The sequence below is a fragment of the Ranitomeya imitator genome, chromosome 6 (genome assembly GCF_032444005.1).
Source record: "Ranitomeya imitator isolate aRanImi1 chromosome 6, aRanImi1.pri, whole genome shotgun sequence".
NCBI classification, from domain to species: domain Eukaryota; kingdom Metazoa; phylum Chordata; class Amphibia; order Anura; family Dendrobatidae; genus Ranitomeya; species Ranitomeya imitator.
Genome location: NC_091287.1, coordinates 2,354,870 through 2,378,865, shown reverse-complemented (window position 1 = coordinate 2,378,865; position 23,996 = coordinate 2,354,870). Strand labels below are relative to the sequence as shown.

Genomic DNA, 23,996 nt, shown 5'->3' with positions numbered 1-23,996 from the left:
TATACTGCCTATTATTTTTGTTCTTTCTTACTATTATTTATTAATTGTATTATTCTTACATTTGAATAAATAAAGTATATATGGATTCTAGACTCCCGATTCTTTAGAATCGGGCTGCCATCTAGTCTTTATATAACTTTTTATAAACACTGCCTTAAATCTTTCGGAGTAAAATATTTAAATTACTAGTTTTCGTTCTTCCTGCTCTAAAACGTATCCTGAAGAGAATATTGTGCTCTATGTAACAGCCGCACATAACAGGACAGATGAGAATATTGTGCTCTATGTAACAGCCGCACATGACAGGACAGATGAGAATATTCTGCTCTATGTAACAGCCGCACATCACAGGACAGATGAGAATATTCTGCTCTATGTAATAGTAGAGCTAGGGTTAGGGTAGTAGAACTAAGATCTGTTCTTGGGTAGTAGAGCTTAGAGATCTGTTCTTGGGTAGTAGAGCTTAGAGCGCTGTTACTGGGTGGTAGAGCTAAGAAATCTGTTCCTGGGTAGTAGAGCTTAGAGATCTGTTCTTGGGTAGTAGAGCTAAGAGCGCTGTTACTGGGTGGTAGAGCTAAGAGATCTGTTCTTGGGTAGTAGAGCTTATAGATCAGTTACTGGGTAGTAGAGCTAAGAGTGCTGTTACTGGATAGTAGAGCTAAGAGCGCTTTTACTGGGTAGTAGGGCTAAGAGCGCTGTTACTGGATAGTAGAGCTAAGAGCGCTGTTGCTGGATAATAGAGGTAAGGACGCTGTTACTGGATAATAGAGCTAAGAGCGCTGTTACTAGGTAGTAAAGCTAAGAGCGCTGTTACTGGGTAGTAGAGCTAAGAGATCTCTTCTATGGTAGTAGAGCTAAGAGTGCTGTTACTGGGTAGTAGAGCTAAGAGATCTGTTCTTGGGTAGTAGAGCTAAGAGTGCTGTTATTGGGTAGTAGAGCTAAGAGTGCTGTTACTGGTAGTAGAGCTAAGAGCGCTGTTACTGGGTAGTAGGGCTAAGAGCGCTGTTACTGGATAGTAGAGCTAAGAGCGCTGTTACTGGATAATAGAGCTAAGAGCGCTGTTACTGGGTAGTAAAGCTAAGAGATATGTTCTTGGGTAGTAGAGCTAAGAGCGCTGTTACTGGGTAGTAGAGCTAAGAGCGCTGTTACAGGGTAGTAGGGCTAAGAGCGCTGTTACTGGGTAGTAAAGCTAAGAGCGCTGTTACTGGATAGTAGAGCTAAGGCTACGTTCACATTAGCGTTTTGCGTGTTTGCGTCGGGCGACGCAGCGGCGACGCATGCGTCATGCGCCCCTATATTTAACATGGGGGACGCATGGACATGCGTTGTGCTGCGTTGTGCGACGCATGCGTTTTTTTGCCGCAAGCGTCGGGCGCAGAAAACGCAACAAGTTGCATTTTTCTTTCGTCCAAATTTCGGCAAAAAACGACGCATGTATCGCAAAACGCAGTGTTTTTGCGTGCGTTTTTATTTGCGTTGTGTCGCCGACGCAGCGGCGCACAACGCAAATGTGAACGTAGCCTTAGAGCTCTGTTACTGGATAATAGAGCTAAGAGCGCTGTTACTGGATAATAGAGCTAAGAGCGCTATTACTGGGTAGTAGAGCTAAGAGCGCTGTTACTGGGTAGTAGGGCTAAGAGCGCTGTTACTGGATAATAGAGCTAAGAGCGCTGTTACTGGATAATAGAGCTAAGAGCACTGTTTACAGGGTAGTAGGGCTAAGAGCGCTGTTACTGGGTAGTAGAGCTAAGAGCGCTGTTACTGGGTAGTAAAGCTAAGAGCGCTGTTACTGGGTAGTAGGGCTAAGAGCGCTGTTACTGGGTAGTAGAGCTAAGAGCGCTGTTACAGGGTAGTAGGGCTAAGAGCGCTGTTACTGGATAATAGAGCTAAGAGCGCTGTTACTGGGTAGAAGGGCTAAGAGCGCTGTTACTGGATAGTAGAGGTAAGAGCTCTGTTACTGGATAATAGAGCTAAGAGCACTGTTTACAGGGTAGTAGGGCTAAGAGCGCTGTTACTGGGTAGTAGGGCTAAGAGCGCTGTTACTGGGTAGTAGAGCTAAGAGTGCTGTTACTGGGTAGTAGAGCTAAGAGCGCTGTTACAGGGTAGTAGGGCTAAGAGCGCTGTTACTGGGTAGTAAAGCTAAGAGATCTGTTACTGGGTAGTAGAGCTAAGAGCGCTGTTACTGGGTAGTAGAGCTAAGAGCGCTGTTACTGGGTAGTAGAGCTAAGAGCACTGTTACTGGGTAGTAGAGCTAAGAGCGCTGTTACAGGGTAGTAGGGCTAAGAGCGCTGTTACTGGGTAGTAGAGCTAAGAGCGCTGTTACAGGGTAGTAGGGCTAAGAGCGCTGTTACTGGGTAGTAAAGCTAAGAGATCTGTTCTTGGGTAGTAGAGCTAAGAGCGCTGTTTCTGGATAGTGAGCTAAGAGCGCTGTTTCTGGGTAGTAGAGCTAAGAGAGCTGTTTCTGGGTAGTAGAGCTAAAGCGCTGTTACTGGGTAGTAAAGCTAAGAGCACTGTTACTGGGTAGTAGAGCTAAGAGCGTTGTTACTGGGTAGTAGAGCTAAGAGCACTGTTACTGGGTAGTAGAGCTAAGAGCGCTGTTACAGGGTAGTAGGGCTAAGAGCGCTGTTACTGGGTAGTAGAGCTAAGAGCGCTGTTACAGGGTAGTAGGGCTAAGAGCGCTGTTACTGGGTAGTAAAGCTAAGAGATCTGTTCTTGGGTAGTAGAGCTAAGAGCGCTGTTTCTGGATAGTGAGCTAAGAGCGCTGTTTCTGGGTAGTAGAGCTAAAGCGCTGTTACTGGGTAGTAAAGCTAAGAGCACTGTTACTGGGTAGTAGAGCTAAGAGCGCTGTTACTGGGTAGTAGAGCTAAGAGCGCTGTTACTGGGTAGTAGAGCTAAGAGCACTGTTACTGGGTAGTAGAGCTAAGAGCGCTGTTTCTGGGTAGTAGAGCTAAAGCGCTGTTACTGGGTAGTAAAGCTAAGAGCGCTGTTACTGGGTAGTAGAGCTAAGAGCGCTGTTACTGGGTAGTAGAGCTAAGAGCACTGTTACTGGGTAGTAGAGCTAAGAGTGCTGTTACTGGGTAGTAGAGCTAAGAGCACTGTTACAGGGTAGTAGGGCTAAGAGCGCTGTTACTGGGTAGTAGAGCTAAGAGCGCTGTTACTGGGTAGTAAAGCTAAGAGCGCTGTTACTGGGTAGTAGAGCTAAGAGCACTGTTACTGGGTAGTAGAGCTAAGAGCGCTGTTACTGGGTAGTAGAGCTAAGAGCGCTGTTACTGGGTAGTAGAGTTAAGAGCGCTGTTTCTGGGTAGTAGAGCTAAGAGCGTTGTTTCTGGGTAGTAGAGCTAAGAGCGCTGTTTCTGGGTAGTAGAGCTAAGAGCGCTGTTACTGGGTAGTAGGTCTAAGAGCGCTGTTACTGGGTAGTAGGTCTAAGAGCGCTGTTACTGGGTAGTAGGTCTAAGAGCTGTCCATATGGGCGCCACTCCCCCAAGCCTCCCATGTGACACGGACGGTCAGAGGTTGGAGGGATTTGAGTCACACACAGTCACGGTCCCCCGAGGAAGCCCACGTGAAACGCGCGTCGGGACTGTCTGGACGCACACACTGACGGCCTTATATGGGTAAGCAGGATCTGATTTTCTTGGTCTGGTGACGCGGTGGGTACACTATGTAACCAGGGGGTGGAATTTTTCGAACTGCACAGATTTATGCACTCCTCCTCCTGTCCCGCCTGCCTGCCCTCTAGATATATTTTGTGGTACGCTAGGTTATGGGTATTAGAACCAAATGAACCAAATGTTTACTTTGGCACTTTACTTGAATGCACGATGCACTTTAGCGATACTACTGGATGAATCTCTTCCTGTTTGCTAGCCTTACATATACTCAGTGTTTGCCTGTTCTTGTGGCTTAACGCATGAAGACCCCCTTTGTGTGTACTTTGTCCATGATAAGCTGCTTTTAACATGTCATTTTTGTGTTACTAGTTTGTGTATTTTTGACCCTGTTGATTATTTGAATAAAATTATTTCCATTATTCATTATAGGTAGCTTACCCAAAGCAGGCTCAGTTTTAAGAATAGACCAATGTCTATTTGAAATATTTCTAATAGTATCCCATCAGTTATTATAAGTAGAAATAAATATAACATCATGGGAGCCATCATGACTCACCCTGAGCATCCGCATAAAATGCATGTCCCTGCATACACAATGTTAAAGATATGTACGCAGGACGCATGCGGAACTAGGTGGAGCTTAAGGAAATAAGTTTGCAGCACCACGCTGCGGACTGAAACGCTAGTGTGAACCTAGCCTAAGAGAGCTATTCTTGGGTATTGGCTCTAGGAGAGCTGTCCCTGGGTAGTAGGGCTAAGAACACTGTTCCTGGGTAGATCTATGAGAACTGTCTGTGAGTAGTTGAGCTAAGAGAGCCATTCCTGGGTAGTAGAGTTATGAGTGCTGTCCCTTGGTTATAGTGAAAAGAGCACTGTCCCTGCGTAGTAGCGCTAGAGCGCTGTCCTTGGGTAAGAGAGCTAACAGCGCTGTCCCTGGACAGTTGGGCTAAAAGAGGTTTCTCTGGGTCGTTAGGCTAAGAGTTGTGTCCTTGGCTTGTAGTGCTAAGAGAGCTGTCCCTGGGTAGTACAACTAAAAAATCTGTCCCTGTCTAGTAGAGCTAAGAGCACTGTTCCTGTGTAATAGGATTAATATAGCTGTTCCTGTGTAGTAGGGCTAAGATCACTATTCCTGGGTAGTAGGGCTAAGATCACTATTCCTGGGTAGTAGGGCTAAGATCACTATTCCTGGGTAGTAGGGCTAAGATCACTATTCCTGGGTAGTAGGGCTAAGATCACTATTCCTGGGTAGTAGGGCTAAGATCACTATTCCTGGGTAGTAGGGCTAAGATCACTATTCCTGGGTAGTAGGGCTAAGATCACTATTCCTGGGTAGTAGGGCTAAGATCACTGTTCCTGGGTAGTAGGGCTAAGATCACTATTCCTGGGTAGTAGAGCTAAGAGTGCTGTCCCTGGATAGTGGGGCTAAGCAGGCTTGTCCTTGGCTTGTAGGTCCAAGAGAGCTGGTTTTGGATAGTAGGGCTAAGATCGTTGTTCCTGGGTAGTAGATCTAGGAGAACGGTCTGTGGGTAGTTGTCCTAAGCGAGCTGTGACAGACCTCAGAGTCAAAGATTGACTGCTCCCTATGCTAAGCGCTGGCTGCATCTGCTCCGACTCAAGGATGGAACCTGCTCCCTTGCCGGTCCATCTGCTAAGTACTGGCTGCCTCAGTTCTGATTTAAAGATTCAAAGATGAAACCTGTTTCCTTTGCTTTTTCCAACCACTTTGTTAAATGCTGGTTGACTTCATCTACTCGGTTTCAAAGATGGCACTCGTGTTTTGTGCTGGCGCTGCCACTATACCTAGCACTGGCTTTGTAGACGTAGGACGCAGCCAATACTTAGCACCCACCCCTTGTGTTAGCGCCACCCCTTCTACAATCTTTCATTTTGAGCTCTAGAGTAATGGTCTACACTGCTCTTTAAAAGAAACTCTCAGGCAGTAGACACAGGACTGGCTCTCCATTTGGGAAAAGCATAGCCAAATATTTGTAGTGGACTAGGAGAAGTTCCTTTACAATTGAACATGGACTTATAGATTCTTAACTTTTTCTTGTGCAGTTTTGCTCGGCAAATGGTCTGGAATACCTGGTTGGCCGTGTGTGGATTGGTGCTTGGCTAATTGTGATAGTCGTGGCCACTGTAGCCTGTGAAGGAAGCTTCTTAGTTCGATTTGTCTCCCGCTTCACACAGGAAATCTTCTCCATCCTCATCTCCCTCATCTTCATCTATGAGACATTCTACAAATTGTTCAAGGTGAGATTTGCCATCGCAGACTCCATGTTAGTGAGTGTCTGCCTTCCACCATCATTGTCCTCCTCAGAATCTATGAACCTGGACCCACCATCTTTCAGGATTGTAACCTTTCTGCAACTTTGATCTAGGTTTTTCAGGAACATCCGCTCACTAACTGCAAGAATGTGACTGACTCTGCTCTTATCAATGTTACTGATCACCGGCAACTCAACCAGACAGAAACCATGGTGCCCACAAAAATTACAGGACAACCAAACACAGCCCTGCTCTCTCTGGTACTGATGGCGGGAACCTTCTTCATTGCTTTCTTCCTGCGGAAACTTAAGAACAGCAACTTCTTTCCTGGAAGGGTGAGCAGGCGCTTCTTTACTTTCAAAGTCCCGTTACAACCTCAGTTAAAGACCACCTTTTTTACAAGCCGCATCTTACAGGACCACATTACTTAATGCAGTCTTGTGTATGAGGGAACGTCAGGGCCGGTACTCTCTGACCCATGTCTGTCATCGCTTCACACTGGTTTTATACAGTGTCACGATATTGTATGAAATATCATATAAGTTTAGTTTCTCTTGTTAGCCCAGGCTGTGGGCTAAAACCCCCCTTCCCTTTCACTCAGGCAAGAGCTTGCCTTGTTAATGTATGTGGGGGAGTTTTATTGAAGAAAGGTATTTACGACTGGCATAGCTGCAGTGGAAAGTTGTGCCAGCCAAAACCGGTCTGATTCCCTTCTGTAAATGCAAGAAGTCCTTTGTTCCATTATTGTAGGATATTGGGCCAACGATTTAGGCTAGAAAAAGGAAAAGTACATATTGTTAACATTCATCGGCGGTTCTGTCAGCCACTCTAAACATGAGCTTCTAACTCCATCAGGTAAAAAGTAGGGATTTCTCTGTAATTATGCATTACAAATAGGACATATTTGATCTCATTAGAATGCCAATGTTAATACGAGATGAATGCTGGGTTTGTTATGACTATGACATGTTCTGTAGCGGAGTTACAGGCATTAGACAAATTTAGGTTAAATTTAATTAAACTGAAGAGATAGGAGGGTCTGGGAAAACCAGCCCTTTTTGTGATGTTACGGGCTGTGGTTTATAAGTTTCTGACAGACCCCAGCAGGCTAGTTTTTCTACCTGGGAAGCCCTGACTGCTAGCCTGATGCACTGGGACAGATGGAAACTCCACCAACTAGCTTGGTTGCCTGCAATGCTCTGAACACATGTAAGTGTTGATTTCTCATGTAATCCCTGTTTTTTTATAATTACCTTTGTACATATTTTCAATTGTCTCATATTGTAACATCTTTATATAACTTTTTATAAACACTGCCTTATCTTTCAGAGTAAAAATATTTAAAGTACTAGTTCGTTCTTCCTGTTCTAAAACGTACCCTAAGGGTACCGTCACACTATACGATTTACCTACGATCACGACCAGCGATATGACCTGGCCGTGATCGTAGGTAAATCGTAGTGTGGTCGCTGGGGAGCTGTCACACAGACAGCTCTCCAGCGACCAACGATGCCGAGGTCCCTGGGTAACCAGGGTAAACATCGGGTAACTAAGCGCAGGACCGCGCTTAGTTACCCGATGTTTACCCTGGTTACAAGCGTTAAACTAAAAAAAACCAAACAGCACATACTTACATTCTGGTGTCCGTCAGGTCCCTTGCAGTCTGCTTCCCGCACTCAGTGACTGCCGGCCGTAAAGTGAAAGTGAAAGCACAGCCGCTGTGCTCTGCTTTCACTTTACGGCCGGCAGTCACAGTGCGGGAAGCAGAGACGGCAAGGGACCTGACGGACACCAGAATGTAAGTATGTGCTGTTTGTTTTTTTTTAGTTTAACGCTTGTAACCAGGGTAAACATCGGGTAACTAAGCGCGGTCCTGCGCTTAGTTACCCGATGTTTACCCTGGTTACAAGCGAACGCATCGCTGGATCGCATCGCTAGATCGCTAGATCGGTGTCACACACACCGATCTAGCGATGACAGCGGGAGATCCAGCGATGAAAGAAAGTTCCATACGATCTGCTACGACGTACGATTCTCAGCAGGATCCCTGATCGCTGCTGCGTGTCAGACACAGCGATATCGTAACGATATCGCTGGAACGTCACGAATCGTACCGTCGTAGCGATCGAAATGTTATAGTGTGACGGTACCCTAAGTCTTCTGAAGGCAATTATGCTACTGTTTTGGGTTAGCTTCGGACCCGTTTAATCGAAGTTGGTGACAGCATACGTTTGTACTGGGTAGTTGGGAGTCGTTGTAGCGACTGTGGCGTTGATAATTATTGTTCCTGCCTGAGTGGGAGTAGTTAAATTGCCTCGCTGCAGCGTGTCCAATAGCCAGTACATAGCAGGCAACCTTTATGGCGACTAATTACCCTAGGTGCAGTACCTAATCTGACCTGAGAGTAAGGGGGGCGCCAGAGAGCTGCAAATTTCAAGTGGAACTGTAAGCGGGATATACATAAATCCCTGCAGTTCGTGGTATATTGCAGAGCAGTGGGATACCTAGAATAAGCCCCTACTGTAAACTAAGAGGTCAATAGCCTTGTGTGAGTTTTTTCATCACATTGTGGAGTGGAGGGATAACTAAGATAAGCCACCCTGCACATGTGATAACCGTCTGTTGGCCTAAAGTCACCCCGATCCGTGACGTGGGGGTGACGGTCACGGTGGGAATCGTGACATACAGTCGCGGACAGAAGTTCTCAGACTGACAGATTTTGATTTTCACACTTTCCTGCTTTAGTGTCTTCACTCTTTTAGTTGTACGTTTCTATGGTTACTCGCTGAAAATTATCAGCATTTTATACCTTTTTACACTGTTAAAGACAAAGGGGTTGAATAAAAAAAATAGGGGTATCCACACACAAAACAAAATCTAATTAGTCTAAATGGATGCCAAAACCTATTTAACCAAAGATGAACGTAGTAGCGGTTCAGTACAAAAACACATGAAACTCCGATAAGAAAAATTGTACACAAGAACCAAAAATGTAAAAAAATACAAATTTTATTGAGAAAGAAAAAACAAAAAAACTAAATTACAAACATAATAGGCATTAAAAAGTGGGAAACCAAAATTTGGCAAAGGAACCCACCATGCTATCAAAAGAGGTACTATAAAAAACTAAACAAGCTAATGTAATGCACATGGTTAAACGTCAAACATCAAAATATATAAATATAGTATAAAATATCTTTAGGCGTAAAAGTACTCATCAAAGAGTTCCAATAGTAATGTGCAAGTAGTTACCTCTGGTGGGTGCCAACGCCTGCTCCTACGCACGTTTCGGCAAACAGCCTTCTTCTGGGGGTACTCTGAAAAAATTATAATAAAACAAAAATGAATACAATAAAAATATAACACAGGCATGATTAAAAATGATGTGGAATGATCATAGGAAAGGAACAAAGCTAAGGGCTTCATTAAGCCCATTCGGATACATTGACCCCAGGGTCCAGATCCACCTCTTCTCCAGGCGAGCCAAAGACCGACTAACTTTCCCTCCCCTAGCCCCTAACAAAATGCGGTCTATACCCCTTACCCAAAGACCCATCGGGTCACATTGATGAAACAATTTGAAATGTCTTTGCAAAGTACGTAAACGATCCACATCCCTCTCCTCTTTGGCGGCAGCAATATCACAAACATGCTCTCTTGTTCGAATTTTTAGTGCCCTAGTTGTCAGGCCTATATAAATTTTATTGCATGGACAACGGGCCAGATAAACAACAGCCCCCGTTGAACATGTAATTGTTTGAGTGATCTTAAATTCCTTGCTGCCGTCTGAGGAGTGGAACGTAGTAGCGCATTCAATGTTGGGGCAGGCTACACATTCCGCAAGGGGAACATCCCCATTTACTTCTATGTCGTTGTGCAAAAGGAAGCATAGTTTGATCACTTTTGTTGTATTGGCTCTGTACCAAAATATCTTTAAAATTACGGGCCCTTCTTGCAGTGATACTTGGTCTCGGAGGTAGATATGTCTGGAGTGTCTGGTCGGCCAAAAGAATTGGCCAATATTTTGTAACAATTTTCTGCATTAAGTTCCATTGTGAATGATACCTAGTGTTTAACCTAACCTTATTACTTTCCGTATCGAAGTTAGTCTTCCCCAAATTTGGTGTATACAAGAGATCATGCCTATTTTGTTTCCGGGCACGGTTATAGGCCATCTTTATTGGTCTGTTACTATAGCCCCTTGCACGAAAGTGGTCCTTCAGATCTAGTGCTTTTTTCTTGAAATCAGTGTCCAATGAACATAATCGACGTATCCTCAAAAATTGTCCAGTAGGTGTAGACTTAATAACCTATGGAGGATGTGCAGATTGCGCATGCAAGACCGAGTTGACCGATGTCTCTTTACGAAACAGGTCTGTTTGTAAAAACCCATTCCCGTCACGTTTTACAGTTACGTCTAGGAAGTCTATTGCTTCCATATGAGTTTTATATGTAAAACGCAAATTGATATTATTGATGTTAAGATCCTCAAAAAAAGTTACAAGTTCCTGTGGACTTCCCTGCCAGATCATAAATACATCGTCAATGTACCGCGCCCAAAAAAGGACGCGGTCCATTGACGAGTGCTGATCTGACAGGAATAGGTCCCTCCCCCACAGCCCTAGGAACAGGTTAGCATAGGAGGGCGCAAAGGCCGCTCCCATGGCTATCCCCTGGAGCTGTAGGTAGAGGGACCCACCAAAAAAGAAAAATTATGTTTAAGAGCAAACTCCAAGAAATCCAAGATGAATTTGATTTCCTCTGCTGTGAAAGTGGTCATAGGCAGATAACACACCACTGCTTTGAGGCCATCTTTGTGCCGTATACTTGTGTACAAAGCCTCAATGTCACAAGTGACAAGAACCGACTCCTCATCAATATTGATGGAATCAATTTTTCGGAGAAAGTCTCCTGTATCCCGAATAAAAGATGACAAATTTTCGACTAGAGATTTCAATTGTGCGTCTATATATTTGCATGCTTTTTCAAGAAAATTGCCATTACCCAATATGATGGGTCTACCGGGAGGTGTTTTACAATCCTTATGAACCTTAGGCAAAAGGTACAAAGTTGGAATCCTGGGTTCTGCCACAACCATTGCATCGCGTAGTTGTTTAGAAATAATTTGTCTCTCACATGCTGAATCGAGAATCTTAAGGAATGCTTCCATATAAGATGTAAGCGGATTGAAAGACAGTCTCTGATAGCATTGTGTGTCGCGCAACTGGCGGTAGGCCTCTGTCTCAGAGTTTACATGGCCATACCACTATATTCCCACCCTTGTCCACAGGCTTATATACAACATCACGTATATTCTTAAGTCTATTCAAGCTCTTCCTTTCATCCACTGTCAAGTTGTCCCCATAGATACCATTGGGGATACTCCGTAATTCCTCAGACACCAACTTTACGAACAGTTCGACATTGGAGCATGTGGACAAGGGTGGGAATTTACACGACTTCTGATATAAACAATGCGGAATCTTACCCATATCTGCTTCCTCCTGTTCTCTCAATAATTCCTCCAAAATTTGCAAGGCCTGTTGTTCCTCTTTAGTCGGAAAGGTCCACTGTAAATCCTCATTATGGAACCTGTTGTGAATTCAGCTTTTGGGCTCCCTCCGGTGGTTGTAGAGGGTAATGCAGTTGTGTCTGGACTGCAGGATTGGACAGGTGTATCTACTAATTGCAAAACTGACTGGGGTATATAGCTTTGCAGGACTCTTTAGTCCCTGCCAGTTGTCCATTGTTTTTGGAGGATTCACTTCCCTGCTGGTCTCTCCAGTTTGCTGTGCTTTTCTACAAAGATAAGTCCTGGCTTTGTTTTTGCTGTCCACCTGCTGTGGACCTTATAGTTCTGTGCATATTCATGTTTTTGTCTTGTCCAGCTTTGTCTGTGAAGGATTTTTTGCAGCCAAGCTGTGTCTCTGGAGATGCAGATATACCCTCCATGTCTTTAGTCAGATGTGGTGATTTGTATTTTCTGTGGTGGATATTTTCTAGTGTTTTAATACTGACCGCATAGTACTCTGTTCTATTCTTTCTTTTTAGCTAGTATGGCCTCCTATGCTAAAATCTGATTTCATATCTGCGTATGTTATTTCCCTCTCCTCTCACAGTCAATATTTGTGGGGGGCTATCTATCCTTTGGGGATTTTCTCTGAGGCAAGATAGGTTTCCTGTTTCTGTCTTTAGGGGAAGTTAGATCTTTGGCTGTGTCGAGGGGTCTAGGGAGTGTTAGGTACCCCCCACGGCTACTTCTAGTTGCGCTGCTAGGTTCAGGGTTTGCGGTCAATACAGGGACCACCATCTCCAGAGTCCGTCTCATGCTGCTCCTAGGCCACCAGATCATAACAGGAACCACTTCTTGAATATCAAAGTTCGACCAAAGATATGAAGGTCCTTAATTACTGTAAAAAGGTCAAAGCGTGAACTAGGTGAAAAAGTTAGACCCTTTGATAGCAATTTCAGCTCAAGTTCAGAAAAAACATGATCAGACAAATGAATTACCTTCAGATGACCAGATTCACTTTTGGACTGCTTGGATTTATTGCCCCTCTGGGTGGTTTCCCAGTGGCGAGTTGTTTTCTTCTTACCCAACTGTTCCTGACAAATCCATGAAGTTCCTGTGATATATCAATATTTCCAGTGCTGCCCCTTATTATTCCCAGACTTGTGCCCTTTCCTTAGCAGCTGGATATCGGCTTCTGGGCAGATCCTGACTGATGGCCGCCCGTCCTTGTCTCATCCAAGGTTGAAGTTATCACAATTTCTGGGTTTTGTCACGGTTTGAGGATTGACCGCAGGTTCTCAATGGGATTCAGATCTGGAGAGTTTCCAGCCGTGGACACAAAATGTCACTGATTTGTTCCCATGACCAATTAATTCTCACTTTTGCCTGAAAAAAGCATCATCACCATATTGTCCAGGATTATGGGAGCTGTTCTTGGTAAAGGTTACTCGTAACTGTGTTCTTAGATATAATTGTGAGTGAGCTCCTCCTTGGATAAGAAGCCCCCACACATTATGAGAGAACTTATTCCTTGGATAAGAAGTCACCAAACTCTGTAAGTATGTCCCTTCTATGGATAAGAAGCCCCCACACATTGTAAGTGAGCCCCCTCCATGGGTGAGAAGACATCACACATAGTGAAAGAGCCACTTCCATGGACAAGAAGTCCCCGAATGTTGTGAGTGAGCCTCCTCCATGGATAAGAAGCCCTCACACATTGTAAGTGAGCCCCCTCCATGGTTGAGAAACCCCTGAACATTGTGAGTGAATCTCCTCCATGGATGAGAAGCCCCCGCACATTGTGAGTGAGCCCCCTTCATGCACAAGAAGCCCTTGTGAGCAACTTATGGAGAAAATGGCCCCAGAAATACGAGTGGGAAGCGTTTCCTGTCTTAGCAGTGGACACTGCAGACTCCCACACACCGCGCTGCCGCACAGATCTCCTCTATCCAGCTAACTGATGAAGGTCGAGTATTGACCGAAACGTCTCATTTATTTTTGGAATTTCTTCAAATAAACAAGTTCTTCAACACATGTATATGAGTGGCAAGTATTTCTATATCACAGCTCCCTAAGCTTGTCGTTACCTCCTCTCAGTGGATGCCCGACAAAAGCGAGGTGCCACTGCTGGGGGAAACGGCCCTGGAAGCTCCAAGGTTGCAGCTGCTCTAATCCCGTTGAGCCAGTGGAAGGGCAAGACTGTAATTTGCACCATCTTGGGTATTTGTTGGGACTGTTCTATATGTTATTGTTTGTTGGTGGTTCAATAAATTATTGCCACACTGTTTTAACCTCACCCTGTGTTGTCTGAGTGGTGTTCTTCCCACAGGGAGAGAAACGTTGTGCAGGATAGTTTGTGGATTAAGTCCGCGCTGCCACAATAATACAGATTCAAATGTGATGAAAAGCTCTGGTGGTTCATTCAACGCGTTTCAAGGTCTATCTGTCTGACCTCTTCATCAGGAAAATACAACAAAGATGTGTTTTCATTACATTTAAATCTGTATTATTGTGGCAGCGCGGACTTAATCCACAAACTATCCTGCACAATGTCTCCGAGAAGGTCGTGTGGGCGGCCCGTGGATCTGTAGCAGCCGATACACACATGCTTTTTGCCTTACACCATCAGGTGAGCAGCTCCCTGTTAAAACTGCACTTAATCTGAGGATAAGACCCTATATGCGCTTTCTGTCTCCCTAATCTACTACACAGGGATAGAGAGCAGGCGTTCAGTGGGATGATCCCTGATCCATGCAGCCTCGAGTCAGTGGACTAGAGCACCCGCTCATCCCCGTGTCTTCACACCCTCCATGGATGTGAAGCCCCCGCACATTGTGAGTGACCCCCTCCATGGATGAGAAGCCTCCACACATTGTGAGTGACCCCTCCATGGATGAGAAGCCTCCACACATTATCAGTGACCCCCTCCATGGATGAGAAGCCCCCACACATTGTCAGTGAGTCCCTCCATGAATGACAAGCTCCGCACATTGTGAGTGATCCCTCTCCATATACGAGAAACCATCACACATTGTGACTGATCCCCTCCATTGGTAAGAAGCCCCGATACATTGTGAGTGATCCCCTCCATGGATGAGAAGCCCCCGCACATTGTCAGTGAGTCCCTCCATGAATGACAAGCTCCGCACATTGTGAGTGATCCCTCTCCATGGATGAGAAACCATCACACATTGTGACCGATCCCCTCCATGGATGAGAAGCCCCCGCACATTGTCAGCGAGTCCCTCCATGAATGACAAGCTCCACACATTGTGAGTGATCCCTCTCCATGGTCGAGAAACCATCACACATTGTGACCGATCCCCTCCATTGTTAAGAAGCCCCGATACATTGTGAGTGAGCCCCCTACATGGATGAGAAGCCCTGCACATTGTCAGCGAGTCCCTCCATGAATGACAAGCTCCACACATTGTGAGTTAGCCCCCTACATGGATGAGAAACCAACACATTGTGACTGATCCCCTCCATTCGTAAGAATCCCCGATTCATTGCGAGTGAGCCCCTCCATGGGTGAGAAGCCCCCGCGCATTATCACTGAGTCCTTTACATGGATGAGAAGCCCCAGCACATGGTCAGAGACCCCATCCATAGATGAAGAGCCCCCACACATGAGTGGTCTCAGGATGCTTTACTGCCAGCAGAGACAAAACTCATGACCGCGTCACCTTTTCTGGAGACTATCAATCTTGCAGACGTTACTACAGTGTCAAGGTGCTTCATCAGAAAAAGTAACTGCAAGGATTGGACTACAGAGGATGAGGGAAGTTATTTTCTCTGATGAAGCCACTGCAGACTGTTTGGGACATCTGGAAGAATGATTGTGCAGAGAAGAGAAGATGGTACAGCCATGAATCCTGTGTCTGGCAACAGTAAAGCCCCCCAACACCACTCATGTGGTGTAGCTTCATTTTTCATCCATGGAGGGGGCTCACTCACAATGTGTGGGGCATCTCATCCATGGAAGGGGCTCACTTACAGTTATACCCAATGCCATGAATTAAAAAAAATGGATCTAAACCTCCTCCAAGAACAACGTCTCTCCATCATTTTCCAAGATCTCATCCCACTGAGAAGCTGCACAAAAAAATGAAATTGTGATAACTCTGATGATCTGATGATACAAGAATGGGTGGCCATCAGTCGGGATCTGCCTAGAAGCCCATATCCAGCTACCTGGGTGAAGAGCAGAAGTCTGGAGAATAAGGGACATCGCTGGGAATATTGAGGCTTTACGGAAACTTCATGGATTTGTCAATAAAGGTGTAAAAACATAAAATGCAAAATTATTGTACTTCAAACCATAGAAACATCTGACTAACATTTTGTGGATTCAGAGTTTTTCGCTCTTTTAAAACTTGTCAGTTTTAAAACTTTTGTCCAGTATTGTAAATTATTCTTATATTATCTCCGATATGGGGTTTCAGGTGCGTCGTGTCATCGGAGATTTTGGCGTTCCCATTGCTATCCTCATCATGGTCTTGGTTGACTTCAGTATAACTGACACTTATACTCAGGTTAGTGACTCTTGTTAATGTTCTTTATACTAACCATACACTGCGTGCAGAATTATTAGGCAAGTTGTATTGTGATCACATGATACTTTTTATACATGTTGTCCTACTCCAAGCTGTTCAGGCCTGAGAGCCAACTACCAATTAAGTAAATCAGATGAGGTGCATCTCTGTAATGAGGAGGGGTGTTGTCTATGACATCAGAACCCTATATAAGGTGTACTTAATTATTAGGCAACTTCCTTTCCTTTAGCAAAATGGGTCAGAACAGAGATTTGACGGGCTCTGAAAAGTCCAAAATAGTGAGATGTCTTGCAGAGGGATGCAGCAGTCTTGAAATTGCCAAACTTTTGAAGCGTGATCACCGAACAATCAAGCGTTTCATGGCAAATAGCCAACAGGGTTGCAAGAAGCGTGTTGGGCAAAAAAGGCGCAAAATAACTGCCCATGAATTGAGGAAAATCAAGCACGACGCTGCCAAGATGCCATTTGCCACCAGTTTTGCCATATTTCAGAGCTGCAACGTTACTGGAGTAACAAAAAGCACAAGGTGTGCGATACTCGGGGACATGGCCAAGGTAAGGAAGGCTGAAAAACGACCACCTTTGTACAAGAAACATAAGATAAATTGTCAAGACTGGGCCAAGAAATATCTCAAGACTGACTTTTCAAAGGTTTTCTGGACTGATGAAATGAGAGTGACTCTTGATGGGCTAGATGGACGGGCCAGAGGCCGGATCAGTAAAGGGCAGAGAGCTCCACTCCGACTCAGACGCCAGCAAGATGGAGGTGGGGACTGGTATGGGCTGGGATCACCAAAGATGGACTTGTGGGACTTTTTCGGGTTGAGGATGGAGTGAAGCTCAACTCCCAAACCTACTGCCAGTTTCTGGAAGACTTCTTCAAGCAGTGGTACAAGAAGAAGTCGGGATCGTTCAAGAAAAACATGATTTTCATGCAGGACAATGCTCCATCACAGTTAATAAATAAGGCAGCACACTGCGGCGCCAAAGCATGCAAACATGAAAATTGAACGGCATTACTGCATTAGAAATATGAAAAAATTAGAGCGTTTAGCGCATAAATTGGCCAATTCATGTGTACCTGGTAGCCACATTAAGGCATCACTCGTATACCAGGACCTAAACTTTCCTTTCCTCGCTGAGAATAAACGTCTTCATCTGAATGGGTACCTACTGTGAAACCTCTTCTTAGACTAAAATCTCTGTCTCTCTGTGGAGCGGTAATGGTCCTGTTGCGATTAAAACACCTGTGGCTAAGAGGCGGAGTGCTCAGTCAGAAGGCTAATGAATACAAATTTAAAAAAACTGACCGTCACATCCAAACATAGACTAAGTGCGAACAGGTGCTGAACCTAGAGTCACACTAATGCAGTTCAATTTTCATGTTTGGCGCAGCAGTGTGCTGCCTTATTTATTTAACTGTATACGAGTTGGTGACTCCAGGTCCAGCACCTGTTCACACTTAGTCTGTTTGGATTTGACGGTCAGTTTTTTAAAAAATTTTACTGCTCCATCACAGGCCTCCAACTACTCCACAGCGTGGCTGGCCAGTAAAGGTCTCAAAGAAGAACAAATAATGACATGGCCCCTTGTACACCTGATCTGAACCCCATAGAGATGGGGTCCTTCATAAAATGTGAGATCTACAGGGAGAGAGAACAGTCCACCTCTCGGAGCAGTGTCTGGAGGCCATGGTGGCTGCTGCACGCAATGTTCATCGTAAACAGATCAAGCAACTGACAGAATCTATGGATGAAAGCTGCTGAGTGTCATCATAAAGAAAGGGGGCTATATTGGGCACTAGTTTTTTGGGGTTTTGTTTTTGCATGTCAGAAATGTTTATTTCTAAATTTTGTGCAGTTATATTGGTTTACCTGGTGAAAATAAACAAGTGAGATGGGAATATATTTGGTTTTTATAAAGTTGCGTAATAATTCTGCACCATAATAGTTACCTGCACAAACGGATATCCTCCTAAGATCGCCAAATCTAAAAAACCCCACTCCAACTTCCAAAAATATTAAGCTTTAATATTTATGAGTCTTTTGGGTTGGTTTAGAACATAGCTGTTGATCAATAATAAAAATAATCCTCTAAAATACAACTTGCCTAATAATTCTGCACAGAGTGTAAATCCATCCACATGAAGAAACTGGAGACCAGTACTGTAGTCATCCTTCCAGCCATCCCAGGGGACCACCAGGGTTGACAATTCTCATGTTGTATTTACAGAAATTGAGCGTTCCCAATGGCTTCAAAGTGACATCTCCAGAGAAGAGGGGCTGGGTGATAAATCCTCTGGGATCGGTGGAGCCTTTCCCTGTTTGGATGATGTTTGCTAGTGTCCTTCCAGCTGTTCTGGTCTATATTCTGATCTTCATGGAAACTCAGATCACTACGTGAGTCCTAGCTTTTGTTCTTCCATGTTTCCTATAATCAGATACACAGCTCCATTTACCAGTAAACGTGAAACTGATCTCTGACTCAATCGTTATTTCTTTGCAGGCTCATTATAAGTAAGAAGGAGCGGATGTTGGTGAAGGGCTCAGGCTTTCATTTTGACCTACTTCTCATCGTGGCAATGGGTGGAATATGTGCACTCTTTGGGTTGCCATGGATGGCGGCTACAACTGTTCGCTCAGTCACGCATGCAAACGCATTAACTGTTATGAGTAAGGCTGTTGCCCCCGGGGATAAACCAAAAATTCAAGAAGTAAAAGAGCAGCGAATCACAGGATTGTTGGTGGCCATTCTAGTAGGTGAGAAGATAATGTACAGTCGCCCACCAGAGTCTTTACTTGGTTCATGTCCGTATGTATCTCAAGGACACTTCTGTATCTCACATTGTGTAGGATGACTCGGTATCAGATATAGATCATTGGGATGACCTGGTACCAAATATAGATGTGCAAGATGACCCGATACCACATCTACAGTGCCTTGCGAAAGTATTCGGCCCCCTGGAGCTTTTCAACCTTTTCCCACATATCATGCTTCAAACAAAGATACCAAATGTAAATTTTTGGTGAAGAATCAACAACAAGTGGAACACAATTGTGAAGTGGAACTAAGTTTATTGGTTATTTAAAATTTTTATGGAAATTCAAAAGCTGAAAAGTGGGGCGTTCAATATTATTCGGCCCCCCTACTTTCAGTGCAGCAAACTCCCTCCAGAAGTTCATTGTGGATCTCTGAATGATCCAATGTTGTCCTAAATGCCTAATGATGATAAATATAATCCACCTGTGTGTAATCCAGTCTCCGTATAAATGCACCTGATCTGTGATAGTCTCAGGGTTCTGTGTGAAGCACAGAGAGCATCCTGAAGACCAAGGAACACAACAGGCAGGTCCGCGATACTGTTGTGGAGAAGTTTAAAGCCGGATTTGGATACAAAATGATTTCGAAAACTTTAAACATCCCAAGGAGCACTGTGCAAGCGATCATATTGAAATGGAAGGAGTATCATACCACTGCAAATCTACCAAGACCCGGCCGTCTTCACAATTGTGTTCCACTTGTTGTTGATTCTTCACCAAAAATTTACATTTGGTATCTTTATGTTCGAAGCATGATATTTGGGAAAAGGTTGAAAAGTTCCAGAGGGCTGAATATTTTCGCAAGGCACTGTATACAGAAAAGACAATCCAATAACAGATATTAATTGGCAGGTTGATCCAGTACCATAGTTAGATCATCAGGATGACCTGGAATCAGATGTTCCTCAGTAGGATGACCCAGTACTAGATGTAGCTCAGCGGAATGACCAAACATCAGATGTTCCATTGTAGGATGACCCAGTACTAGATGTAGCTCAGCGGAATGACCAAACATCAGATGTTCCACTGTCAGATGACCCAGCACCAGATGTTCCTCTGTAGGATGACCCAGTACTAGATGTAGCTCAGCGGAATGACCAAACATCAGATGCTCCTCAGTAGGATGACCCAGTACTAGATGTAGCTCAGCGGAATGACCAAACATCAGATGTTCCATTGTAGGATGACCCAGCACCAGATGTGGCTCAACTGGATGACAACAAAGGGCAGCTCTGCTACTTCACATTAATACTCTCACCACGGATCCCTCTCTGGTCAGGGTATATCGTCCATAATGACCTCAGTCTCTTCCTCCCTAGGCCTCTCCATTGTAATTGGAGATCTTCTTCGAAAGATCCCATTGGCGGTTCTGTTTGGGATATTCTTGTACATGGGGGTCACCTCACTGAACGGTATCCAATTCTACGAACGCCTCCAACTCTTACTGAAACCCCCAAAGCATCACCCTGATGTGATTTATGCCAAGAAGGTAGGTCTTCTCAGCAGTCCTAGGTGTTTGTGATGGAATATATTCTGATCGTACAGTCAGTTACCCTATATCAAGGTCAACGGCAGAAAAGCCATAGCCAGGAAATAGTATTAAAAGAAACTTTTCAGATTGTATTAATCTGGACCTGCTAGTATTATATGAACATCAATATAACCCAACCATTGTTGTGTAAGGAGTACCAACAGACATTCCTGTGATCATATCTTTGCGTGGTATACCAGCCATACTGGGAGACTTGGTGCAGGTTGGATGTAAGGTCAGCCGCAATTTGGGACAACCACACTGTACACAAATTATAACTGGAGTGTCTCATTCTCAGGTCCGCTCCCTCAGGATGCACCTATTCACAGCTCTGCAGCTGGTGTGTCTGGCCGTCTTGTGGGCTGTTATGTCCACTGCAGCTTCTCTCGCTTTCCCTTTCATCCTCATTCTTACTGTTCCACTACGAATCTTCTTACTGAGAAAAATCTTCACTGATCGAGAGCTAAAATGCGTAAGTAACAGGAATCTCGACATGACAATGTAGTAACTTTGTATAACAAACTGCTATATGCAATATCAATCTCAGTGAAAGGTGAGATAACAGGTGAGGTGTAATATCCCAGTATACAGAATAATACAGGTGAGATAACAGGTGAGGTGTAATGTCCCAGTATACAGTATAATACAGGTGAGATAACAGGTGAGGTGTAATATCCCAGTATACAGAATAATACAGGTGAGATAACAGGTGAGGTGTAATATCCCATTATATAGAATAATACAGGTGAGATAACAGGTGAGGTGTAATATCCCTGTATACAGTATAATACAGGTGAGATAACAGGTGAGGTGTAATATCCCAGTATACAGTATAATACAGGTGTGATAACAGGTGAGGTGTAATATCCCAGTATACAGTATAATACAGGTGAGATAACAGGTGAGGTGTAATATCCCAGTATAGAGTATAATACAGGTGAGATAACAGGTGAGGTGTAATATCCCAGTATACAGTATAATACAGGTGAGATAACAGGTGAGGTGTAATATCCCAGTATACAGAATAATACAGGTGAGATAACAGGTGAGGTGTAATATCCCATTATATAGAATAATACAGGTGAGATAACAGGTGACGTGTAATATCCCAGTATACAGTATAATACAGGTGAGATAACAGGTGAGGTGTAATATCCCAGTATACAGAATAATACAGGTGAGATAACAGGTGAGGTGTAATATCCCAGTATACAGTGTAATACAGGTGAGATAACAGGTGAGGTGTAATATCCCAGTATACAGTATAATACAGGTGAGATAACAGGTGAGGTGTAATATCCCAGTATAGAGTATAATACAGGTGAGATAACAGGTAAGGTGTAATATCCAGTATACAGTATAATACAGGTGAGATAACAGGTGAGGTGTAATATCCCACTATACAGAATAATACAGGTGAGATAACAGGTGAGGTGTAATATCCCAGTATACAGAATAATACAGGTGAGATAACAGGTGAGGTGTAATATCCCAGTATACAGAATACAGGTGAGATAACAGGTGAAGTGTAATATCCCAGTATACAGTATAATACAGGTAAGATAACAGGTGAGGTGTAATATCCAGTATACAGTATAATACAGGTGAGATAACAGGTGAGGTGTAATATCCCAGTATACAGAATAATACAGGTGAGATAACAGGAGAGGTGTAATATCCAGTATAGAGTATAATACAGGTGAGATAACAGGTGAGGTGTAATATCCCAGTATACAGTATAATACGGGTGAGATAACAGGTGAGGTGTAATATCCAGTATACAGTATAATACAGGTGAGATAACAGGTAAGGTGTAATATCCAGTCTACAGTATAATACAGGTGAGATAACAGGTGAGGTGTAATATCCCAGTATACAGTATAATACAGGTGAGATAACAGGTGAGGTGTAATATCCCAGTATAGAGTATAATACAGGTGAGATAACAGGTGAGGTGTAATATCCCAGTATACAGTATAATACAGGTGAGATAACAGGTGAGGTGTAATATCCAGTATACAGTATAATACAGGTAAGATAACAGTTGAGGTGTAATATCCCAGTATACAGTATAATACGGGTGAGATAACAGGTGAGGTGTAATATCCCAGTATACAGTATAATACGGGTGAGATAACAGGTGAGGTGTAATATCCCAGTATACAGTATAATACAGGTGAGATAACAGGTGAGGTGTAATATCCCAGTATAGAGTATAATACAGGTGAGATAACAGGTGAGGTGTAATATCCCAGTATACAGTATAATACAGGTGAGATAACAGGTGAGGTGTAATATCCAGTATACAGTATAATACAGGTGAGATAACAGGTGAGGTGTAATATCCCTGTATACAGTATAATACAGGTAAGATAACAGGTGAGGTGTAATATCCAGTATACAGTATAATACAGGTGAGATAACAGGTGAGGTGTAATATCCCTGTATACAGTATAATACAGGTAAGATAACAGGTGAGGTGTAATATCCCAGTATACAGAATAATACAGGTGAGATAACAGGAGAGGTGTAATATCCAGTATAGAGTATAATACAGGTGAGATAACAGGTGAGGTGTAATATCCCAGTATACAGTATAATACGGGTGAGATAACAGGTGAGGTGTAATATCCAGTATACAGTATAATACAGGTGAGATAACAGGTAAGGTGTAATATCCAGTCTACAGTATAATACAGGTGAGATAACAGGTGAGGTGTAATATCCCAGTATACAGTATAATACAGGTGAGATAACAGGTGAGGTGTAATATCCCAGTATACAGTATAATACAGGTGAGGTGTAATATCCAGTATACAGTATACGACAGGTGAGATAACAGGTGAGGTATAATATCCCAGTATACAGTATAATACAGGTAAGATAACAGTTGAGGTGTAATATCCCAGTATACAGTATAATACAGGTAAGATAACAGTTGAGGTGTAATATCCCAGTATACAGTATAATACAGGTGAGATAACAGGTGAGGTGTAATATCCAGTCTACAGTATAATACAGGTGAGATAACAGGTGAGGTGTAATGCCCCAGTATATAGTATAATACAGGTGAGATAACAGGTGAGGTGTAATATCCCAGTATACAGTATAATACAGGTAAGATAACAGTTGAGGTGTAATATCCCAGTATACAGTATAATACGGGTGAGATAACAGGTGAGGTGTAATATCCCAGTATACAGTATAATACAGGTGAGATAACAGGAGAGGTGTAATATCCAGTATAGAGTATAATACAGGTGAGATAACAGGTGAGGTGTAATATCCCAGTATACAGTATAATACGGGTGAGATAACAGGTGAGGTGTAATATCCAGTATACAGTATAATACGGGTGAGATAACAGGTAAGGTGTAATATCCAGTCTACAGTATAATACAGGTGAGATAACAGGTGAGGTGTAATATCCCAGTATACAGTATAATACAGGTGAGATAACAGGTGAGGTGTAATATCCCAGTATAGAGTATAATACAGGTGAGATAACAGGTGAGGTGTAATATCCAGTATACAGTATAATACAGGTAAGATAACAGTTGAGGTGTAATATCCCAGTATACAGTATAATACGGGTGAGATAACAGGTGAGGTGTAATATCCCAGTATACAGTATAATACGGGTGAGATAACAGGTGAGGTGTAATATCCCAGTATACAGTATAATACAGGTGAGATAACA

The 23,996-nt window shown here is 43.5% G+C and overlaps 1 protein-coding gene across 4 annotated transcripts in view; it reads left to right on the top strand.

Annotated features, from left to right (window-relative positions):
• The window catches only part of SLC4A2 (solute carrier family 4 member 2), a 256,403-nt gene that overhangs the window by 208,718 nt on the left and 23,689 nt on the right, over positions 1 to 23,996 (top strand). For all 4 annotated transcript variants that reach the window (XM_069729044.1, XM_069729045.1, XM_069729046.1 and 1 more), the window contains 7 exons: positions 5,670 to 5,864; positions 5,993 to 6,214; positions 15,837 to 15,926; positions 18,179 to 18,345; positions 18,452 to 18,705; positions 20,085 to 20,254; positions 20,595 to 20,768. In XM_069729044.1, coding sequence (XP_069585145.1) covers positions 5,670 to 5,864; positions 5,993 to 6,214; positions 15,837 to 15,926; positions 18,179 to 18,345; positions 18,452 to 18,705; positions 20,085 to 20,254; positions 20,595 to 20,768 — 1,272 coding nt within the window. The remainder of the gene's footprint in view (positions 1 to 5,669; positions 5,865 to 5,992; positions 6,215 to 15,836; positions 15,927 to 18,178; positions 18,346 to 18,451; positions 18,706 to 20,084; positions 20,255 to 20,594; positions 20,769 to 23,996) is intronic.